Below are 24,918 nucleotides of genomic sequence, written 5' to 3' on the forward strand. Positions count from 1 at the left end.
GGCTGGCAGCTTGGAGGACGCGGAACAGGAGAGAGCGCCATAGCGCTAGTTGGCTCCGCCCCCGTGCCCGCCCCCAGTGACGCCTACAGGAAGTGATACAAATTCTGCAGCCAGGCACCCTTGCGGCGCTAAACCCGGCGCGCAAAGGGCATCGTTTTGGTGGAGTGAATCAGCAGTTAAGCTGGTTGGCTGCTTGCTGTGAGCTTGCGGGGAACTCTACCCAGTTGGCTGCCAATAACGTCTGATACAAAGTACAACGAGGAGGCCCCGGTTAAAATGAAGTCAGTTCCTGCCATCATGGATCTACAAGAAACGGGCTTGCGAACCCGTTTGCAGGTTAGGCAAAGATTTATATCCCTCCCAGAGGTAAATGGGAGCCCGGAGCCTGTACAGAAAACTGCAACGTTAAGACAGAGCCGCTTACCCTTTTGTACAAAAAAACGAAAGAGTTTATCAGTGGGAGCTAGCCAGATGGACACAGAAATGACAAATCAACTGCCGTTGGCGGGAAAGGTCAGCAATTTGCGGCTGGCCCCTAACTCGCCTGAGCTACCCATGGCTTGTACCATCCCTACGGTAATAGAAATCTCAAAACAATCACCCTCAGTACCTATAATACCTGAGTCGGCCGTAGAAGACACTTGCCAGGAAGAAGCGGCGGAACAGTCAGTGAATCAAATGTAATTGTAATAAGAGATGATCCTATCCCAGTGAAAGAGTCTGAAGGTCGACCAAGGAAGCCTAGTTTATTGTCAGCAAACATACTTGGAAAAACTCGAAATAATCAGAGAACAGTCACTGAAGGTGAGGCCATGGAGACAGGATCAGAATCTGGGGCGAGGGAGAATCTGCATAGCACGGATTCAACCATGGCCAGCCCCAGCGAAGAGCAGCACCTCCCTAATAAGAATGATGGTGACTTAACCGGAAATTCAAAATCGACCATACCCTCCCATGATGGGGAATGGGCTGCCCTACACGAACACCCACCTGAGGTGACAACAGATTCGAGACCAAAAGAAATGCTAAAGCTAGCTATACAAGATCCCAGCTGCGTTACAGAAAGTCCCACAACCGAACATCAACCATTAGATGTATCATGGGAACATGGAGGTCAATGGGACGCGATAGATTTGGGGCAAATGGAAGAAGCCTTACAGGAGTCCACCATCCGGAGAAAAAAGACACAACATACTGCCCTCAGAGAGACAGCCCGAGGACCACTTGATATCTTTCAACCTTATAGGGAAGATTATGCAAGCCATGGTTTCTTGGGAAAAAGAAATCAAGATTGTATCCGAATTGAGGAAGCTCTAACAACTGCAAAGCCTCCTTATGAAATAAATAAAACAGGTCATACCCTTGGATATGACGGAGACTATGCCAGGACCCAATTGGAGAGGACGACTTCTTTAGGAAAAAGTATTACCAAGGAAATCTCAGACCCAATACCTGCGAATCTGAGTAATTCAAGTCTTGCAAATAAAATCATGCAAGACTTAACTATACTGACGGGAAAAATAGAGAGAGAGAAAAGAAAGAGTTTTTGCCTGATAAACGAGAAAATGGCAGCTTTGGACAAAGAACAAGCAGCAGGGAGATCCTTTCTGCCCGAGGATTTGATTACATCATCGATTAAGTGGCAAGAAAATAAAACCGCAATGAAAGAGACCCAAACACTAATCTCCGAGGAGAGAAACATACTCTTATCAGGCGATACCGTGAAAGATTTAACTCCAAAAGGAGCAGCTGGTGAGGAACAGACAGCAAGGCCTATGACCAGCTCTTTAACCTCAGAAGAAGCCTATATGCGCTCAAGAGAATCAGGAAATGATCAAATCCAACGGGCAATAACTGAAGCCTGTAAACTTGGAAGAGAAAAGGATATGGAGCATATCGAAAAAGTGATCATGGCTTCGTTAAATATTACATTGGTCCCCTTCTTAAAATTATACGAGGCAATTAAAGACTCTGTACAAGAGGTGACTAATAGCAATATCCAAATAAAAGAGACACACGTCCTGATGGAGTCCTCTCTGCAGAGTATAAGTATACGAATAAACAAGGAAGCAGAACTAACCCAACTTAGGCAGAGTCACCTCAGCGATCTAGCAAGAAGAGATGCAACCGACAAATCCCTGCTGATGGAAGCAGTCTTAGAGGACTGCAAATGGATGAGAAGTGTCCATAAACCGTGGAACGATGGAGAGCTGTCAGAAACAAAACTCAAAGAAGGGAAAGGTCCAATGAAATTGAAACAGGGCGCAAATGCCCCCTCCAAACAAAAGGAGTCACAATTGGACGATGTGATTCTGATCCCCTCTGGGAAAAAGGGAGTGGGGTGCGCAAATAACCAGTCGACCTTAACCCAACCGGAACGATCTTCCTTTGCGATCTTTGCAGGGGCCACGCCTAAAGATCATGTCCAGCCAAAGGAAAAAGAGGCAACAAGAAAACCGAACGAAAAGGGAACAAAAATCTAAAACTGAAGCCCTCAAACGCAAAGTCAATGGATCAAGGGCATTTCTGAAGAATTTAAGAACGCCGCCGAGAAGAGAAAATATTCAGTGTGCAAAGAAGCCTAGAAGAGAACTGAGGATGAGTGAGCTGTCCTATATTGAGGTGAGCGAGATAAAAGATCCCGAAAATGCAGAGAAACGGGATGATCAGGAACAGCCAGCAAATCTGAGTGATTTAATTGAGCTGATGGATAATAACAGCGACGAAGAAGATTGGAAAAGTATCAGTCTATCAGAATAGCAAACCATAGACAACTGGGATACCACAGATACAATCTCAAATTCTAAGGATCATAAGAAATTGAAGCCTCAACGAGAGACTGTCACGATAAATATGGGGAATCCAGGAAGAAGATCGGAGCCATTCATAAGAGAACCTGACACAGAAAAGGAACCTGTCGAATTCAGAACCCTGGAACAAAAAAGAAAAAAACAGGACAACAAAGGGATGAAAGAACGAAAGAGACAGGATAGCCCCAGTCCAAAACCAAAAAACGAGACAAAAGATAATAAGCATATTGAAGCTAAGAAAAGTGAAGTGTTGCCTCTACCACTTCCAAAGAAATCCATTCTATTTAAAGGGTGCTTTCTGAAACTAGAAACCGCTGCAAATGGACCCAAAAGGGTGGTACTAAATAGGAGCTACGTGATGGAGCTCTGCAATCAAGTTTTGCAACTTCATACGATATCAACTGAAGATATAAAAATAGTTGAATTCCCGAAGGAACAGAGGATGGACCAAGTCATTCTACATCTGTCTTCCAATAAGACCAAACAGAAATTCCTGGCGGCGAGTGACACCCTAAAAAAAAGGGGATTTTGGTTGGAGGATTTTGACGATGACTTTAAGCAAAAGGAAGAAAAACCAGCAACAGAACAAAGAAAAGAATTGAAAGACGTGATTCCAGTATATAACAAAGACAAAGCGACAGAAAAAAAGCATACAAAAATGAAATCAGTTGCTGAGACACCATTGGAAAAGGTCGAAAAAGGAAAAGAAGGGGGGAAAAATCAAAAAAGAAACCCTGCAACAACAAAAAAAAGCTATGAGGCAATGAAAACCTTGAGGTTCACAGTGGACTATTCGGAAAACCCAAAGAGGATAAAAAGCAAGCCAAATAAAGTAGACAACAACGAAAAGGATTGGTCATGAATGGCAAACGCCTTAATCTCTAAGAAGAAACAATAGAGTAAGGAAAGCCAGCAGAAGCCGGTCCTCTGTGACTCATGGAACACTAGAGGATTTAAACATCTGCTCTCTAAAGACAGTTCCTTTTTGGCCTAATATGATCTCATTTAAATTCAAGAATCATGGCTACGAGAACCTCCAACGTGTGAGGGCTATGAAGTGTACATAAACCCGGCCAGAAAGGGACCAAAGGGAAGACCATTTGGAGGCGTCATGATACTAAAGAAACTGGACAGTCCACTAAAAGTGTTAGAACACCACACACCTAATCCACACGTGCAAATACTCAAAATAAGACTTGAAGCAGATGACATGAAAACTGCGATACAAATGATTCTGATAAATACCTATTGGAGTGAAAATATGACAGGACCAGTGAGCTACTTAAAATCAATTATGACCGTAAATTGATAAATCCATGTCGGAGGAGAAAGATCAGCTGATACTATTAAATGGTGACCTAAACATCAAATTGCTGGACAAAGAGGGTAAAATTAAAGAAACAGAACAACTACTAGGAAAGGATAAAACATGGATGAAGGAAATGAGAATTCGTGAGATGAAGATGTTAAACGGCCAGACAAAAGGAGACTTGTTGGGAGCAAATACATGGCACAGTGGAAAATCAGGAGCATCTCTGGACTACTGCTTTGTTGGAGGAAACACGTTGGAGTGGATAAAGTCCTTCACAATAATTAAACAAACAAGTAGTGACCACTGTCTGCTAGCCATTGAACTCGCCTGGGAAATAAGGTCTACTATAACGAGTGAAAGATCAATGGAAACTGAGGTGTCATGGGGAAGAAACCGATTGAGACTAAAAAAACAGATAATCCCAAAATTGGTGCAGGGTTATAAAGATGCAATAACCAAAGATGAGGAGGTGGTCGAGTAGAAATGGCTACTGGAAGCCTACAAGGTCAAGTATGACCCTACCAAAAGTAAGCAAATAAAAAAGAAACATGCGTATGATGAACAGCTAGTGGCTAGGCGAAAACAATATAGAGCAGAGCTCAGATGTATAAAAAAGGATAATCATATAGAGAAACCTGAACTACTGAAGAGGTGTCGCCTAAACTATAAAAATTGGCTGCGTGCAACTCGTCATCTAAGAATGCAAAGGGATGCCGAGAAAATGTTAGCCGCAATATCAACAAATAATGCAAGAAGTACATAGAATTTACTTAACAACAGGGAATGTAACCAATTGGCTATAGGAATTAACCAAGTTTCAGAGGAAAATTGGTTCCAACACTATACTGCACTATATGAAGGAGAAACCCAGGGACAAATCATAAATGAGAGGCCCGATAACACACCATGGGCACTGGAATTTGATAGAGATGACATCGTAATTCTAATTAAGAAACTCAGTACTTCCAGAGCAGCAGGCCCAGATAGTATCTCCAACAAGCTGCTGAAAGAAAATTGTGAAGACTGGGCTGATCTAATATATACTCTATTCCAACAAATTAAAAAAGTTAGACAAATACCAACCACGTGGACGGAGGCTTACATTGTACCGATCTACAAGAAGGGAGATCGAGAAACCCCAAGAATTACAGGCCAATAGCGCTCCTAGATTCAATTGGCAAGCTATTTGCATCACTTCTATTAAGGGATCTAAAAAAATGGGCCACCCAGGCTAAAATCTTGGATGAAAGGCAAACAGCCTTCGTTAGTGGAGTAGGTACCGCTCTGAATTTGTTTTTGAATAACCTGCTGAAGGCCAAGACTTTAGCAGGGGAAAAAAACTCTATTTAGCTTTCATCAACCTCGAACAAGCTTTCGATGGAATAAATAGAGAACGTCTGTGGTCAAAATTGAAGATGTGGGGATGTCCAAAGGACCTGTTGGAAGCCATCCAAGCCCTATATACTGATACCTCAATCAAGGTCCAAATTACAGGAAACGGAGGGCTATCTAGGGAGATTAAAACCTCCAGGGGAATTAAACAGGGATGTGCGTTAGCTCCCTTCCTCTTTGTATTGTATATGGCCGACATGAAGACTACCCAAGAGCAGATTTGTGCATTCCCGACGAAGGTAAACGGAAGAGTGATACCGTGGATGCTATATGCGGATGTCGCGGTTTTCGTAGACCAGACGCCTATAGGCCTGCAAAAACGGATTGAGTCTAAAAGATAACAGTATGAAGATCAACATCAAGAAATCCATGATCCTAACCATGAGATCTGGCAAGGGAAGAAAATCTGCAGAAAAATCTCAGACGTGGTCTCTGGAAAATGAAAAACTGAAGGAAGTGGAAACCACAATGTATCTTGGGATAATGATAAACAGAAATTGTAACGAACAAGCACATTATACATTGATTCGGGAAAAACTAACGGCCCTGACAAATCAAGGAATCTGCTTACATCGCAGGTATGGCAAAATTTCCCTAGCTCCAATAGTAACCTTTTTCAAGCAAAAAGTGGTGGCGTCATCACGTATGGTGCTGAAGCACTCTTAGCCTTCAGATGGGACGTCTGGAACATATGTGAGGCCTACTTTTAGCGAAAGATGGCTTCCGACATCTCTACATGTGGAGCTCATAAGAACAGAGCTCAGGCTTCAGTCTGTGGCTTCAATTGCTCTTTGGAAAACCCTATCCTTGTATAGAAAGTGTATCCTCGACAACACACCCAAGCCGTTTGAAATCTTAATGCAGAGGGAAGTACCAAATGAGGATACTATGATTCGAAATTGGAAAAGAAGATGCAAAGCTAGCTTGAAACAGGCAAACCTTTCAGAAGACACCCTAAAGGAAAACCCAGATAAAGGCAAAAGATCCAATCCGGGAAAAGGACTGGGAGGAAACACAGGAGCAAAGATTGAAAAGAAATCAATGTCATAATATTGTCTGGGAAAAAAAAGGTTTGAATATGCTACCACCCTACCTGCTGAAATTCCCATCTCACCATCACCGAGATCTGTTGATGCGCTGCAGACTTAACATCTGGCACTGCAGAGAGGTAAAATGGAAAAGAAGGCAAATTGAAAAATCAACTGCATACTGTAGATTCTGCAAAACTAAAGACCATCTTGAAACTATCAGACATGTAATGCTATCCTGCTCGGCCTTGCAATCGAAAAGGGAGAACTACTTGGGTAATTACACGAGCAACATCACTGAGGAGACGGAAGAAGAATACTGGGAACTGCTCCTGACCGTTGATAAGGTCGGCAGAACCCTTGACGCATTAAAATTTGTTGAACTATTAAACTTGGACCAAGAGGAAGAGGATATTGGTCCTGGAGATCATTCTAATTCTAAGTAGGCAAACTAGATCTATTTAAATAACTATTTAAATAACTACTTCATTAACTACCTCTGGCCAATTGATGGGACAAGGTGCAGTTGAGGGAACAAACTATGGATATGGTTCTACTGAATGAAAATGAACTAAAGAATGAAATAATGGAGTAATGAACTAATGTTTAAGGTTTAAATATGTTTAACCAATAAAACAAAAAAACAAAAATTAGAACTTCTACAAGTACAAATCAAAACACATTCTAAGTTAGATGATGGGGCAGAAACCCAAGCCATATAGATGTAAGTTAGAAGATTGAGTGGATCCTGAAAAGGGGTGTGTTGCATTAATCACGTGTCGACCTTGACGTTGATTGCGAAATACACATGTGAATTTTTAATTAAATGATGGATTCAAGAATTTAATATACATTTACATAATTTAAATCTTTAAAGGAAGGCCTAGTTTTTTTACTTTGATGTGAACGTTTTAATGAAATCACCATAAAACAAACAACTTTTTAACCGTGGAACACTATCAGTGCTCAATACTAAACACATTGGCCCTCATTACGACCCTGGCGGAAATCGAAAAACGATGGCGGAAATGCAATAACGCCATCGAATACCGCCCGTTGCGATTATGACCCGTCACCGTAAAGTACGATGCCATTAGCGACACCGTAGTGAACGCCAACGCTAACTGCACCAAGTACGTGCACGCGCGCACTGCGAAACCGTAATGACCACCATGGCGCAACGGTACGGGAATTCTGACCCTAGCGGACATGTACCTAACGCCATCAAGCATGGCGGAAATTACCATTCCGCCATGGTGATAAGTACGGCATCGCAAACCAACCGTAAAAGGCCCTACTGAGTGCCTGTACACCACTCCCTGGCCACATTGCACAACTCCTCGTAGGTGCTATGAAGTCAAACAATGCAACCAGTCAAATGTACAAGTCACCCATGCATGCCAACGAACAAATGAATGTAGGGGCTCCAAGTGCCTTGTGAGTGGCCATCCATATTAGCCATGGCACCATTGCCGTACTGATGCAGCACAGGCATGTGAAGCTCCAAGTACAGCAACATGAACTGAAAACTGAGACAAACAAAAACAGGCCCCCCATCGCTTGACACCAGTGCAAGGCAACATACAAAGCAGTATCCTGAGTGAGACTGCACCAGCCCTGTACTCCAGCCAGTAAACAAACCAACCAGCAGCATAAGCATGTACCACACAAGTTGGCAGAGTGACTGAGCAGCCAGGCACATCTCAAGAGGGGCCAATGGGAGCAGCAGGGCACAGATGGCACGAATACAGAAGCCATTCCAATGGACATGACCTCAGTCACCCTCCAAGAAACGCACGCAAACACAGGCACCTGTGACCAGCCATATTCTGAAAATCACATCATTCCACCAATCCACCTGGCCGACCGGCATCTGTTACACAAAAGCCAATCCCCCTCCCATGAGCATGACATCATTAAAACAGTCATAATGGCAGCCCCTATCCCTGACTTTACTGGCCTTCGTAGGCAAACGCGCCCAGTACAGTACCACGCAACTATGCCCAGAAGGCCGAACCCAAAGCAGATCTCCTCACAATACATCGCTCCACAAATAGGAATATGCTACATTACTTGCAAAGAATAACGCCACAAGGTCAATATCATAATCAAAATTTAATGCACAACAAAATCACCCGGGCCATACAGCTATTAGGTCATGAACTCCAAATCATATCTCATAATTGTGGGCTGCATCCGCAATAAATGACCAGCTTCTTCTTGTGTGACGCCCTGTTCCTCCATGGTACACAGGGGCTACATCCACGTTCAAAAAGGCAACATGGAAGCGCCTAGAACCGCAGGGCCGTCCCATTAGGTAGGCACTAGTCCAGCTGAAAGCTCGAAATGTTGCTCCTAGCCACTAGTACTGCGTAAGGGCATGTGGGCCATTGGCGATCGTCCCATAAGATCGTAATGGTGCTCCACTGATTAACACGAAGCAGCAGGTGTCGGGAGTAAAAGCCATCTGCAGGAGTGGCATACAGATGGCAGCGGCAAAAGGGGAGGAGATACCTGTCACCCAAATGAAACGAAAAAGAATAGTATGGGCATCAGAACTCCATTTGAATTACTCACTTCAAAGATCACACTAAATCCACAGCCATATGCATGCTAGCCCACTCAAAAGGATTTTTCGCACCCAATAATCACTTGCGAATCATAACTATATAAATCGAGGTGAAAACACTATTACAAACGAGTGTTTGTGTGCATGCGTCTGTTAAAACTGAATCCATTAGATGGGATTAGTAACGTGCATAGACACAAGTGTTTGAAGGCGCGTCGAGACAGGGAGGGTTCAACAAGGGCAGATAGACGATGGTCCCACTATGGCAGCCCTGCATCACATAGCGCAGAGGAGGTTGATAGATTCCAAAAAGCCATGTACATGGCAGACTCTCTATTAAATCATCTGTCCATGCATCCATACATCATTCCCTCATCCCGGTATTAAAACGCCTGATTATTTACTCACATCACATTAGAAATTTCCATTGAATCTTTGCCTAATGCAGTCTGCAAAATCCACTGTGCTCCAGGCCGGAATTCTAGTGTTGTGAAGTAACATGTATTTGGGAACGTCCTGCCTCATCCTCCACTACGCTATTGCGCATCCCATACTATTCATATCAATCATTGCATTCTCGGCATGGCCCCTGTCCCAAGGACATTAAACAATAGAACTTTCTATCTGCAGTCAGACCTGTGGGCGTCTCCTCGCCGCTAGCTGGAAACCGAAAGCGCTGTCCTTCGAATTCCTCATTTGCAACATCACGTCGAAAAGGCATCTGTGACCACTTGAAATCACAAATCCATCCATTTAGTGCGGCAGTGTGTGAAAATGGCAACTGGCTACACTCACAAATGGGACGCCCCGCCCGTCGGTGAACCGCGGTACAGAGCTGCATGAGGGTCCACCGTTAATCGAGTACTACATTCCACTGACCCTTCACAAGTTTGTTCCCGACTGCAAATATAGTATGTGAAACAATGGGAGCATAGCAGAATTAACATATGAAGCGATATCTCACTGCCATCGGGATGAAATACATGATTGTAATAGCAAGATGCCATGCGTCGATTTGCAGCGTTGTGTGCGGGACGTGCTCGCCCAAAGGGGATTGCAGCTTGCACAGGTGGAATGAATCACCACAGGTGGAGGCTATACAGCTTGGAAACACATAAATTGCACACCCAACCCCCTCCCACAACCACACCCACTCCAAAATGCTGCCGGCAGGACTTGCGATGTTGGCCCTGGGGGACCTGATAGCACTGCAAGTACTCCAACTTCAAGAAGAAGACGAACACCAACTACTACAACAACCGGCCACACAGAGGAGACGCAGGAGGAGGAGGAGGGCAAGGCAGGGCCAGCAAGGCCCACCAGCACAGCCACTACCACCACGCAGGCAGCCCGCAATCCCACGCCTCCGAGCACATCCGTTCAACCTCACTGATGAGCAGATCCACACCCTCTACCGTTTGGACCGGGACACCATAACCGCCATTGTGGACATGACACACGCTGACCTTGTCAGCATGATAGATAGCCCAACCGCCATCCCACCCCTACTGAAGGTGGTGTCTGTACTCCACTTCCTGGCCACAGGCACCTACCAGCACACAGTCGGACAGTTGCATGGCATTTCACAGCCACTGTTGTCACGGACACTATTGCAAGTGCTCGATGCCCTCCTGAAGCACGCAGACGACTACATCTCTCTACCACGCTCGGAGCAGGAAATTACGAACACAAAAGTGGGATTCCATGCACTTGACGGCATACCGGGTTGCATTGGTGCCATCGACTGCACCCATGTGGAATTGGTTGTCCCACATGCCATGGAGGCCCAGTACCGCAACCGAAAACAATATCATTCTCTTAATGTACAAATGGTGTGTGACTCAAACGGGATCATTACACATTGTTGTGCCCGATTTCCTGGATCAACCCATGATTCCATGGTCTTACGGAACTCTACAATACCACGCTACATGGAGCGACATGCAGGGAACAGATCCTGGCTACTCGGTGAGTCTCATTTCATGCATGATAATGTGGGGTATGTGATGCGGCAATGACCTGCCAGGAAGGGGGGGGTGCTTACGTAGCAATGTCATTCCTCAAACATCCTTTATTGTCCACATACAGGTGATGCCGGGTATCCACTGAAGAGATGGCTCCTTACACCACTCCGGAACCCACAGGACCAGCATGAGGAGGACTACAACCATGCCCACTCACGTACCCGTGTAGTCATAGAACAGGCATTCGGCCTACTGAAGGGTCGTTTCCGCTGCCTCAGCAGGTCTGGCGGGGCACTCCTGTACCGCCATGAGAAGGTTGCTAAGATGGTCATGGCATGTGTCATGCTACACAACATGTGCATACGTAGAAATGTGCCCATGCCCCCTGACGCAGAACTGCAAGCACCAGAATATGGTCATGATGTGGGTGGGGATGTGGCAGAACCTGAAGGAGTCCGCGAGGCACAGGAGGGCCGTGAAATTCGTCAGATTATCATAGATTCATGCTTCTAGCACTCACGCCTGGTGGTTGATACATGGACACGGGAGTTGTGGCACTGTGTGTGTCTGGAACATGCACAATATGGACTGTACGCCTATGATGGCCTCGTACACAAAGATCAATGTCCACACATCTCATTGGATGATTGTGAAATGTTTATAGCATATGTGAAATTGTGTTACACACCCCATCGACCCGCCACCCAAGTAAGCCCAACACACCCCCTCCACCCTCCTACCTCCCCCCCGAACACCAGTGTCCAAAGATGCTCATTGTCAGTGGGCAGTCGCTATTGCAAGCCCCCTCTCCGGGTATCAGGGGCACCCCTGCCTGTGGAGCGCAGGTTCCTCCCAGATCTACGTTGGGGGCTGCCCTGGACGGAACTTGCAACGGATGATGTCTCTGCCTGCTCACGTCCATGCATGTCCCTGAGGGTTTGTGAGAGCTCAGTGAGCACACGGCGCACAGCGGCAAGTTCAGCACATACGTCTTTGGACGTTGCATGCAGTTCCCCCCTCAGGCTCTCGGTGCTTCTCTCCATTTGTACTCTCAGGCTCTCGGTGCTTCTCTCCATTTGTAATCTCAGGCTCTCGGTGCTTCTCTCCATTTCTGCCCTTAGTGTCTCTGTACATGTTTCTATGGCTGCCTTGGTACCCCCACATTCATCAGCATGCTCCTTGAGGAGCGTGGCCAGTTGCTGCTGTTGCTCGATCACCTGGTCGAGGGACTGTTGCCTCTGCTGGGCCATGGCCATTTGCGGTGGTGTCACAGAGGGGCTGATCACCTCATGTAGCCTTGACACAGGGCTTGTGGGGGATGGCCAGTCGTCGTCTTGTGAGTGCCCCTGCGTGGTATCCTCATGGTGTACGGGATGGAACAGACAGGGGGATTGAGACAGGTCATGGATGGATCTAACATCGACATCACCGTTTTCTGTGTCGGAGCATGCTGCCATTAATGCAGTGTCACCTATGGTGCTGCTGCCACCAGAAGCAGTGCCTTCTGTGGCATCCATTGGGGGGGCCTGTGGTGGTGGTGGTGTTGTGGCCATGCTGGCTGCTGGGGTGCCTGTTGAAGTCCCCTCCTGTGTGCTGCCACTTGATTTGTGCTGCAGCCGTGTCTTGATGCGTGCAGCTGAGGTGGAGGGTCTTTGGCCGTTGGTCTTGGCCCTCTTTGCAGGTGTGCTGGTAGGGGTGTCCTGGAGCTCGTCGATTGAATCGGACCCTGTGGTGGAGTAAAGGAGGGCGAGCGTTATTAATGGGTCTGTGGAAATTGGAATGGCAATGTATCACATGCATTGGGGTGGTACCTGAGGGTGATTTGGGTCAGGGCCTTGGAGGTAGTTTCATTTTTGTGTGGATTGAGGGTGCAGTTGTATTGCAGCCTGCAGTTAGGGGGTGCCTGCTGCACGTGTAGAGGGTGTTTTTAGGAATTTTAATTATTTATTTATTTAATTTGACTTTTAATGTCCGCTATCAGGCCAATGTAAGTGGACGTTCTCCTGGACATTTGTTTCTGTTGCACTATGTGGACACATGGTACTTCACATGATTGGACATTGTGGTTTTAGCATAGTTTTATTTGGGCCACCTACCTGATTCTTCGGATGTCTGCACTCCTTTCTCCATCCCTCCGACTCCCTCTATGGTCTCCATTCCAATGGTGGAGGCACAGATTTCTTCCCAGGGGGTCAGCTTGATGGGTGATTCCGATCCTCCCCCGGTAGCTGTGGCAATGTTTCGGTTGGCAGAAAGTATGCTACGGACGCGGATCCGCAGGTCGTCCCATCGCTTTCTGCATTGCTGTGGGTTGCGGGGTGCGGTCCCCACCGCACTTACCCGCTGTGCCACCAGGGCCCATATGGCCTTCTTGTTCGCAAGTGCCGTCCTGGTCATTTGCGTCGAGAAGACGACGGCAGCATTCTCCTGGAGGGTCTCTGTGAGCACCGTGAGTTCCTCACGTGAGAAGTGGACCTGCCGCTTGCGGTCGCACGCTTTTTTCGCTACTTTTCCCATTGTTTTGGTTTCACTAGGGTGGATGTCGGGTTGGGATGTCTCTCAGGGTAGTATTTTTAATGGTTGTGTGAATGTTCTGATTTTATAGGTGTACGGCGTGCTGTTTCCCGTTCCGGGACCATGTTTTTGCTTCCGTTTCCGTATATTTACGGTCACCGTATTTTCCGATTGCCGCTCTTTGCGGTGACCGCTATGTCCGGTGGCGGTATTGCACCTAGGTCGCCGTACGACGGCGGTGAGGGGCGTTTTGGGGACATTTCCGCCATCGCGGACTTTGCACTTCCGCCAAGGCGTAGTGCTCGTGCCCGATGGGTCAGAATTAGCCGCACTTTACTCTGTCGTGCCATGGCGGAAACGCTATTTACGCTATGGCGGTCAGGTCAGTTGCTTTCCGCCAGGGTCGTAATGAGGGCCATTGTTGGTTGAGCAATGTGCCCAGTTAAATAGTTTTGAAAATGTCTTAGTCCCTGGTGGCAGCACAACGTATTTTCTCAGATTTTCTCCCCACACAATTCAAACCCAGGAGGAAATATAAATCATTTAAGTGGCTGGTGTTTTAATATGCTGGTTACATTTGCAGCTGATGATGGTACTTTGTATCTGATTGATGTGTTAACTGATGACAGGGCCTGTTCTCTGTGTTCTGCATTGATGCAGATGTTGCTACAGATGTATTTTTAGTTTATTCTGAAAGTCTTCGTTTGATGCTTATGTTCCTGATGATTTTAATTGCTCTTTTTTCTTTACAGACATGGTGGAGATGATGCTGATGCAGAATGCTCAAATGCACCAGATTATAATGCAGAACATGATGCTGAAAGCTCTGCCACCTATGGGTTTTTCATCGGGTGGCGGGGCAGCATCTCCTTCACCCCAGCACCACCAGCAGGTATGAGGTTGGAAGGCTAGCTTCCGTGTAAGAAAAAACAGAATTCCCAGTCAACTTTTCATGCATTTTAATGTTGGTAACTCCATAGGATGGTGGGTTCTCGTGACTTGAAACGCTATTATAAGTAAACAAAACACTGCCATTCCTCGAATAGACATGCATTTAGTTGCGTAGATTGTTTCCCGAGGGTGCAATGGGTGCCAATCATGCCACTGATCAGGAAGGGAGTTCTCTTTGGTACTGATATTTCTGAACCACAGGAGATGGACACTACCACCTGTATGGACATCAGAAAGAATATGGGCTTTCATTGACAGATTTTGTCATCTAGTAGCCCACTCTGACGAGATATTATGTTATCTCATTTATTTATTTATTACGCGCCGGGAACCCACAGGCATCTGGACACACACAAACGCACAGGAACAAACAAAAGAAAGACAGGACAACCATGAAATACACACCTGCCTACTGAGATACCGTGTGCCTAGAGTATCAAAGAGGGAGCTACCTAAAGAGCAGGGTTTTCAGGGATTTCCGAAAGGATCTCATATTTTTATCCATCCGTAGAGTGCTTGGCAGGGAATTCCAATACATAGCTGCCAAACAGGGAAACGCTCTACCCAATCCTTTGGCCCTTCTGGCCTTGAGTGAGCGGATCAGACCAGTGTTGGATTAGCGCAAAGCTAGTTTATTCTCATGTAAAGTAATACTTGCCCTTAGGTAAGCTGGAGACTTGCCGTACAAGCATTAATGCACAAGTTTAGCTGTCTTAAAATGAATCTGGGCTTGGACAGGGAGCCAGTGTAGAGCTAGCCTTGAGGCTGAGACGTGTTCACGTCACGAGATACCCTTAGCAATACACACTCCGTCATTGTGAAGGGTCTGTATTTGCTGCAGGGATTTTTTGAGAGGGCCCCCAGCAGCAATGCGTTACAATAACCCAGGTGAGACAGAATAATCGCTTGAGCCACTGGTACGCAATTATCCTCGGAAAGGAAAGGCTTGATGTTTTTAGAAGTTTCAAATGATAGTGTCAGTTTCCAGATATAATTAGATTGAGTTTCAGCACTAAGAAAGGAATCAAAAAAAGTGCCTAAAGTTTCAACCTTTCGTACCACTGGGCTATTGCAGTTCTTGATACTAAAGGAGGCATACTCTCTTCCTAGTTTTGCTCGTGACTGGGAACTTCTGAATAGCAATAGCTCGGTTTTGGCACCATTTAGACAGAGCCAGTTTTACATCATCCATTGTTCGATGATCTCATATATGATGTTAAAATGTATTGTGTCAGCTTCGTGATTACCACTGATATACAGGATCAACTGTGTATCAGCTACGTAATTTGCAAATGAAACCCCCCGCGATTCCAAAAGATCACAAAGGTGTTGGAGGTACAGATTAAATAGAGTAGGTGAAATACACGCGCCTTCTGAAACCCCACAAGGAATGGGGCAGATCTCAAAGTGGCGCTTTCCCAATATATGGTGGAATTTTTACGGGCTACAAATGATTGAATCCAGTCAACAGTTTGGGGGGCACAATTCCCTAAGGTTTTCAGGGAGTAAGGCAAGTGGTCATGGTCAAGCAAGTCAAAAGCCGCAGACAAGTCGAGGAGGACTAAGAGCCCAATTCTCCCTCTGTCATTTCTCTGTAACATGTTAATCTGCAGATCTAATAGTGCTGTCTCCGTGCTGTGACCGGCTCTTAAACCAGACTGCTTGCAGTGTAGTATTGATGATGTTTCCAGGAAGGCCTGCAGTTGGCCAGCGGCCACTTTATCTAGAACCTTTAAAAGGAAGTTTGAATTAGTGACGGTTCTAAGATTTTCTTAGGTAATGTTATTATGATTTGAACCGCACTGACAAACTGGCCTGCTGCTTGCTCCAAAGGCAATACCGGCTCTCTGTCTGCATTAAGAAGAGTCCACAGCCAAGCCCGCATCTAACAACTTGGTCAAACTCTTTAAAATCTGCAAGAAGCTGGCCAGTCCTACTCCAGTCTCTACTTCTCCTGTCCCCTCCCAGGCCCTCTGCTTGGCCCTGGCTTCTCATTTCATTTCTAAATCCCAGGACATCCTGTCCACACCCTCGCCCTCTCCTCCACTTCCCTCTTCTCTCTGCTACTTCCGGCCCCTCTGCAGCCTCCTCTCCTCCCTCTTTCTCCTCCTTTCCTCTGTTCTCCCCTGACGAGATTTCAAGACAAGTCTGATCTATGAAAGCCTTGTCAAAACCATCAAGGACCATATTGACACCCTCACTCCTGCCCTGGCGGACTTCTGCAACCACTCCTTCGCCACTGGAGCCTTCCCCTCTCCCCTGAAGCACTCTGTCGTGCATCCTCTTCTCAAAAAACCCACTGCCGACCCCTCCTGCCCGGCTAACAATCGTCCAATCTCTATCACTCCTTTCCTGGGCAACATCCTGGAAAATCTGGCCATCTCCCAGCTTAACCTCCACACTGATTCTGTTGGTTGTCTCCATGACCATCAGTCTGGCTTCAGAGCAGCCAGAAGCATGGAAACTGCTCGCCTGAACGTCCGTGAAGACCTGCTCTCCAACCCCGATTCTAATCTCCTGTTTGTCCTCATCCTACTCAATCTCTCTTCTGCCTTTGACATGGTCAACCATGCCATCCTGCTCAACTGCCTCTGTGATAACCTGGGTATCACTGATCAGGCCTGGCCTGGCTGACCTCTTTCCTCTCCAACTGACCGTCCCAGGTCCAACTTGGGTCCTTTATTTCTTCTATCTCACTCTCCACTTATGGTGTTCCTCAGGGGTCTAACCTCTCTCCCTGGCTTTTCAACCAATACCTGGCTCCCCTTGCCCACTGCATTGCTGCTCTCTGCTCCAACTTTCAGTGCTATGCTGATAATACTCAGCTCGTTTTCAGGCTCCCCTCTGCCACCTCTTCTCCCTCTCATCTCTGTCTGTCTGCAATCCAGGAGTGGTGTGCCACCAACAACCTCTGCCTTAATGCCAGTAAGGCAGAGATCCTCCTCTTTGGCACTCCTGCACCCTCCTTTCCTGTAACTCTCTGGCGGACCTCCCTTCCCCCTCTTCCTGCTCCCACCTGTGAGGCTAAGAACCTCAGGGTCATCTTCGACTCCACGCTTTCCTTTTCTCCACACATCGCTGACGATTCTAAGAAGTCAAACTACCAACTTCACCTCCCCCAGAAGCTCACTGTCCCTCATGCTGTGGTTTTCTCTAGGCTGGACTCCTGTAACAGCCTCTTCCTAAATGTGCCTGCTTCTACTCTCCGCCCTCTGCAACTCATCTAGAACAAAACTGTGAGACTTGTCCTTGGCCTCAAGCCCAGGGATCGTATCTCTTCAGCCCTGAAATCTCTTCATTGGCTCCCAGTGGCTGCAAGGATTACGTTTAAGACCCTCTTCATTGTCCACAAGGACTTCTGGGGCCTGGATCCCCAATACCTTCAACTCTCCTTTCGGAAATACCTTCCTACTCGAGCCCTTCGCTCCTCCACCTCCAACTCCCTCAGGGTCAGTCGCTTCTCCAAGCAACACGTTGCTGATAGATCTCTTTCTTCGGCTGGGGCCTCCCTCTGGAACAGCCTCCCTGCCTCTCTGAAACTTGAGGTGAACCATCTTCGGTTCCGGAAGCACCTTAAGACCTTCCTCTTTGATTCTGTCTTCTCTCTTCCTCTCCCCTGCTGATCTCTGTCTGTTTGTTTCTGCACTGGGCACCTGGCCACCCTCTAAATTCGGGCCCAGAACCCTGCCCACCTAGCTGCATACCCGCACTGCCCCCTGGCAAACCTCGAACCTGGGGCTGTATCTGCCACCCTACAATCCCCTTGCCTGCACTTATTAGACACCTGTTGTCTTACCTTAATTCATGCGCTTGCCACCTGCTGCCCGCACTACCTGTTGTTGTTTAATCATGTGTTCAGCACTCTCCACTCCTCCCCTGCCCCTTGCACTTTCTCCCTTTCCTCTCCCCTGCACTTGCATGTTCTCAATGTCACTGGGCCTAGTAAAATCGTTGTTTTTGTCCTTCCATGTACCCATCCCTTGCCTCATCATGCCCTGAAACACTTGTGTATGGGCGCACTATAAATAAAATATCATATCATGTTTGGGGCTAAAGACTTTTATTGAAGAATAAAGCAAAAGAAAACCTATCTTTTCCTATTTCTAAGAGGGGTTTCCCTGCCTCAACCACAAATCTGAGGTATCTGTCAGGATGTCTGTTAAAGTGTCCACCGTCTTGTGTCAAGAAAACCTTGCTTCTGAATAAAGCAGTACTGTTCTGGTTCCAGGTCAATGTCTCCCTTCTCCTGGATTATGGTCAAAGTTCCACACAATATTTCCTTGGGGTACTAGGATAATGCCTCCCTTCTCCTGGCGTTCACTCTCAAAAAAGCCCCGGGGGGGGGGGGGTTGACTCCCTTGCCCAGGTCACAAAGTTCCAAACAATATTTAGGCCAAGAGAATGCCTTCCTTCTCCTGGTGTTTAGTCTCAAATAGCCTCGGGGAATGACCCCCTTCCCCTGGCCACAAAGTTCTAAACAATATTTGCTTTCTCAGTGGGCCAGGAGAATGCCTCCCTTTTCCTGTTGTTTGTTCTCAGTCTCATAAATCTGGGGGAATGACTCCCTACCCCAGGTTTGTTGCTCCTTCCTCCTGGTCTGAGTTGCCAGGGGAATGACTACCTTTTCCTGGTAATTACAAAGCAATCTCTTACAACCAGGGGAAATGACTTCGTTTCCCCTGGTCAGCTTCTTTGGTTTGGCCCACTTGGTTCACTTCCCTGCCAAGTGCTGCCACAGGGAAGATGACTCATATCACTCTCTTGGTTTGGGTCCTCAGCCCTGGTTTCTCCTATTCTTCTTTGGTTTGGCCAACTTGGTTCACTTCCCTGCCTAGTACTGCCATGAGGAAGTTGACTCATATGACTCTCTTGATTTGGGTCTGTGACCCTTGTTTCTCTCCCCTTCTCTTTATGTCTCCTTGGCTGCCTCGCTTGTCAAGTACTGACACAAGGAGGATGGTCCTGCTCGTTCTTCTTCTTCTCAGTACTTTTAAGAATCTTGAGGTAGTCTACTTTACAACAGTACTTAGGTTTACTGTCTAAAAAGACATAAGCAGAAGAAGAGGCTAGAGTGTGTGGAGGTTGATGTTCTCATCAGGGTGATACCCTAGATTGTCGTCCTTCTCCCTGGGGGGCAGGGGAGGGAGAGTCTTATTATACCACCCCAGGGAGACTATCAGATAGCGGCCTCACCTACTTGGCCTCATGGTAAAGGGTTGCCCCTTGGGGAGAAGTGACGACATCCAGTGATTCGTCACACGACTTTTAAAAAAATGTTTTATTTTGTTTCTAGTTTATAAAGCTTTAACACATAACACATTTGACAATAAATATACAATGAATATGCACATACAAGTTCATTATAATAATGGAACATTCACACAGCATACATATTCCCTAGAATCTAGTACAAAAGGTAAATAGTTTCAGCTAATGGCCCCATCAATTTAAATACACAATTTCATCCAAAGATAAATGAATAATAACGAAGACTCTAACCAGTGCTATAATTAATTTCATTGAATAGCCACTCATCAGCCTACTCCAAAACCATTCACTTCCTAAGTCGCCTTCTTGAGCCACAAATCGGTTAAAATACAATATCCTTATGCCCGCAGTTTCAGAACAGTATATCACCCAATGTTTAAGCGTCACTAAATTGGCCGTAATCTTACACAGCCTACAATAGCGGTCCTTCATCTTTATTTGCCAAATAAGCCCCAATCTTTGAAGAGTCCCTAAAAATGTCAACCTTAAAAAAGAAAAACTAGGCGGTACCTAGTGTTTGGAAATCATTCTACATAACCAGGCAAGCTCTATATTTGCTATGCGGGTTGGCCAGTTCACTGTGTAATTTGAATCCTGACAATACATCTTGATCTCTAGCCCGATTGCATAATTTTAATTTTTTTAGACACCCTATCATGGTTCTGAAGGAGGTAGCCTCTGGGGTGGCGCAAGAGAGCCCGTCCAAGATGGCGGTCTCTCTTTGAGCTCCGTGTGAGGCGCCTACGATCCTGTCTAAATGAGGAAGCCCATCTTCTGGCACTGCGTGGCGGAGTGCAGCTGGAAGCCCCCTCCTACACCTGGAAGCCGTGGTGCAGCGGAAACGCTTGCTGTGTCTCCACGGCACCCCCAATCGAACCTCCAACGTGAGGAGGAGCTGGAGAGCAGCGGGAAACGAGCTGAGCCGCCCTGATTGCAGACAGGTGAGGCCTCGTACTGCCCACTTGTCCAGGGCACCATTTTAGGCAGAGGAGAAAGGAGCAGAAAAAAACACTGTAGCCCGCCTGGGTGGCGGTGAGCGGGATACGCTCTGGCACACGAGATCGCTCCGGAAGCAGAGGCAGTCAGGAGCTCGCCCCTGAGGTCAGTGATAAAACCCATGTCTGCCAGATCATCCGGGAGGTGAGGGTGAGGGCCCGGAGGGACGCAGTCAGAGCGTTAGCCCGTTATCATCCCCCCGCAGTAACACCACCAAATAGCACCCTCGCGACAGGGGGCCGTGATCCGCTTACTGTCCCGGGCGCAGCGAGGCACAGCCAGAGGGCAGAGGCAGTTGAGAGCCTGCCCCCGGGCCTGACATTTCTCGCAGACCTCCAGCCAGCCCACAGAAATGACCCACAGGGGGTCGCACCCTGCGGGACGTAGAACGCGACACCAACAAAACTTGCTCTTCGTTTTTTTACGGAAATACTCATTACAGAGGTTTTACTCACATTAAGGATTGGATCATTCAGAAATAAATAGTCATTCAAGGTGTTTAATGCTCGCTGTAAGCCAGTATGAGTGTAGCCTAATAAGCCTCCCAATTTGCCTGTGCTGTTTTATCTGATTTCTATACTAGTGTAAGAGTGCAGCGCCACTAAAAATCTTAATAACCCTCCGGGATTCCCAAGCTATGTAATTTGTTCCATAATTTATTCCTATTAATGTTATCAAAAGTACTTGCTAGATCAATACTAGCCAAAAAATACAGCTCATGACCCTTGAATAATGCTTGTTTTTTAGTAACTGAATAATCAGACCATTGAGAGTGGTCCCATTGTGTTTCCTGAAGCTTGTTTGGGACTTGACTGGCTTATTAATTGCTTCTGCCCAAAGCATTATATCCTGTAGTAATAAACCAGCAGAAATCTTAGAAAACGAGTCTAATATTGCTATGGAATGTTAATGACCTGGTGCCCAAATATCATCCCTTTTAAAAATTGGTACGATAAAACATGTATGCCAAGAAACCTGGATCGTACCCATTTCCATCATTAAATGAAACGTGTCGCACACATTTATGGACTATAGCTCAGAATTGGATTTGAAAACTAAGTTTGGGATCCCATCAGTACCGTCAGCCATAGATGCCTTCAAGCATTTTATCAAAGATTCAATCTCCATTGGACCATACCTTCCTCCCTAAGGCTCAATCTCGTCCATGGTAAAGTTTTGATCATGCAAACACTGTGATGATTCCCAGGATGTCATCACTGCTTCTGTAGGGGGAGCCCCTTCCCATGAGGCCAGTGAGGTGAGGCTGCTACCCGATCATCCCCCTGGGGGCAGTACTTGGCGGGATGTCATGGGAGGGGAAACCCCCTATGGGACTAGTGACGACTATAGTGGGAGAACGTGGTATCCACCTTGTACCCTCAAGCCTACCCTCTTATCCTTTACAGTTCTGTAGTAAGGAGGGAGGACTGAGATGAGGAAGAATAGGGATGAATACAATGAAGATCTGAAGCAAGAAACTGTGACGAGAAAGAGGTGCAGAGCCGCGCAGATCACTCAGAGGAATCTATCTGAATGGTCTAGTCTTCAGTCACAGAGGTTACTGGTTAGTAGCATAAAGACTGACAATGGACTTACCCGATTGTCAGACACTCCGGAGAGGAACCACAAGAGGGACTGAGGCTCGCAGAGGTGGCTGGCAAACGCATACCCAGGCGTGGAGACACTTAAGTGGCGTCTTCACCGGAACCACTAAACAAACTGCGAGGCGTCTTTGGTAAGTGCGAGCAGCGCAGCCCAACAGGAACACCCGGTTCGGCAAAGAGGGAGACGCCAAAGTGGGTCTGGCCCCCTGGAGCCACTGCGGCAAGTCGACAAGAATGCCAGAGTACCAGCAAAGCAGAAAAGAACATGGGGAAGCCTGCAACCAACCTGAGGGCTGCATTCAAGACCCTGGACGTAACTGGGTGGCTGAGCCTGTAGTTGGGGGTCCCCAGAGAGTGAAGGAAACCCTGCAATGCATAACAAATGAAATGTGGGGGAAAGATGACAGCCCCTACGTGACGCTAAGGGACAGTTTTTTGCATTTTGTTTTTATTGTGTTGTGGTTTACATGAAACCTTACACAAAACCAATAAAATAACAAATGAAATAACAAATAACAGAATACCAAATCAAATAACAAATAAAAATAACAAATAACTCAGACTATCTTCATTAAAAAAATAAACAAACCAAGATCACATAATCAAACAGTTGAACAAAAATCATCAGTTAAAAAACGTCCAAGAGCAATAATCAGACACACATTTGTCCCCCACATCAGTCTCAACTGAAACAAATCCTTAGAGCAGTCGGAATTAAAGCAATCCAAATGTTTGTTGAGCACCTTTAGACGAACAGGAGCCAAAACCTGACAGTCCAGGACCCAGTCAGTATTTTAGGGTTTTCTAACGCATCCTTAAGATTACAAAACATGAGGGGGAAAATACCACTGAAGTAGAGTTGGACCAACATCTGATCCTTTCCTTTGTGTGGAACTGAATGAGACTAAAACGCAAATGTGTAAATCTTAATTTGTTACACAGGAAACATTTCAAATAGGCGGAAAGATGGTCTTTTTTATGAAGAAAACTGGCATATACCGTAAACAAAGAAAAAGAAGAGGACGCCTCAAGGGTAGTTCTCCAATCATCCCAGAAAAGCATAGCTTTCACAAGATCTGGTCGCAACTTGAGCTCCTCAGTAGAAGAGCCAATACGCTCAAGCAAATTGAGCATCTGGATAGCGTATATAGAATTTAAAGAAGGAGACACTATTTATTTTTATAATTAGACAGCAGCCTCCAATGGTATCGAGCCTGTAAGGACACCAAGTCCATTTCATGTCTCATTATCACATTGGGAATAGAATGGCTGAGTCCCAGGACGTGTTTCCAAATTTGTTGTAGGCGTCTTCCTCCTGCGGTCCTTACTGCTTTCCTTCTTCCGTCTGGCTGCTGCTTTGGATTCGGCGAGCCCTGCTTGCGTGGGGGCAGGAGCTCGGTCGGCAAAGGTGGCTTCAATGCCTCTGCGAAGCCAGGCATGGCATCCTTGGTGTTCGTGCCTCGCCGCAGCTCCTTTTGCTCCCAATTCACAAGGGAAGTTTCACTCTTCATCCAGGAGGCTTCCCTTAGTTTGGGGATTTCGGCCGGCATCCCGTCTCATCCTCAGATCCCACCACGGATGCCTCCAGATTACCTGGGTGTTATGCTGATCTCTGCCCAAGTTCCCGAGGTCTCTCTCTCACTCATTCATGGCTTTGCTTTTTATACACCTGTGGTCCTTCAATGTGCTCCAGGTTTATTCCATTATTCAATTCTGCCTGACTCTGATTAAGAGGACATACCTGACCTTCATACCTTTCATGCATCTTCTTTCGTTCCAGTACCTAAGTGTGAAAGTGAATGGTGTTCATCATTCTCAGTTGCTTCTTCCTCGTCTCAGTACTAGAGTGGTGAGAGTGAGTGGTGTTCATTACTCTCACCTGTCCCTATCTCATCTCAGTACTCAAATGGTGAGTGTGTGGTGTTCATTACTCTCAGCTGTCTCTTCCTTGTCTCAGTACTGTCAGGTGTTACAAGAGAGGAAAGAAAGGGAGTTGACCTACAATAACCCATAAAGATCGGCAGAGGGTTAGGTTGATTGACATTAGGATAAGGGGGATACCATGTCTCACCTGAAGGCATCCCACTCACATTCCCCAAGGACCCTCCACCCAGGTGATCCTCCCTCACTTGTCCACCCTCAGGGTCAGGATCCAAATGCAATAGCATTTTCCTGGCCACCTGCATAGAGGATCCCAGGGGAGTAGTAGTGAGAATACCCCTAGGTTTCTCACACTACATATATTCACCCTAGTAACCATGTCTCATAGTACATGTTCCACAATTCAAATTGGGCTTGGGTGAGATGTTAATTTTCACTTTCTCTTTGAAGATTTTTTTTAATACTTGGTTTCCTATCTCTGGGGACTTTGAAAAATGTTTTGCGTCATTGATGGTTTTTCAAATCAAATTATTCAAAATCCTTTGGCTTCTCCAGGACTTTATTGCACTTTTACAGTATTCTCAGATCAGATGGATGATGAAGAGTTAGGTCTGGAATGGTCTGTCTGT

At 46.4% G+C, this 24,918-nt stretch overlaps 1 protein-coding gene across 2 annotated transcripts in view; it reads left to right on the top strand.

Annotated features, from left to right (window-relative positions):
• Positions 1-24,918, top strand: part of C9H21orf58 (chromosome 9 C21orf58 homolog) — a 352,196-nt gene that overhangs the window by 264,812 nt on the left and 62,466 nt on the right. For both annotated transcript variants that reach the window (XM_069616036.1, XM_069616037.1), the window contains exon 6: positions 14,342-14,481. In XM_069616036.1, coding sequence (XP_069472137.1) covers positions 14,342-14,481 — 140 coding nt within the window. The remainder of the gene's footprint in view (positions 1-14,341; positions 14,482-24,918) is intronic.

The sequence above is a fragment of the Ambystoma mexicanum genome, chromosome 9, assembly GCF_040938575.1.
Source record: "Ambystoma mexicanum isolate Mex_15411 chromosome 9, UKY_AmexF1_1, whole genome shotgun sequence".
Taxonomy (NCBI): domain Eukaryota; kingdom Metazoa; phylum Chordata; class Amphibia; order Caudata; family Ambystomatidae; genus Ambystoma; species Ambystoma mexicanum.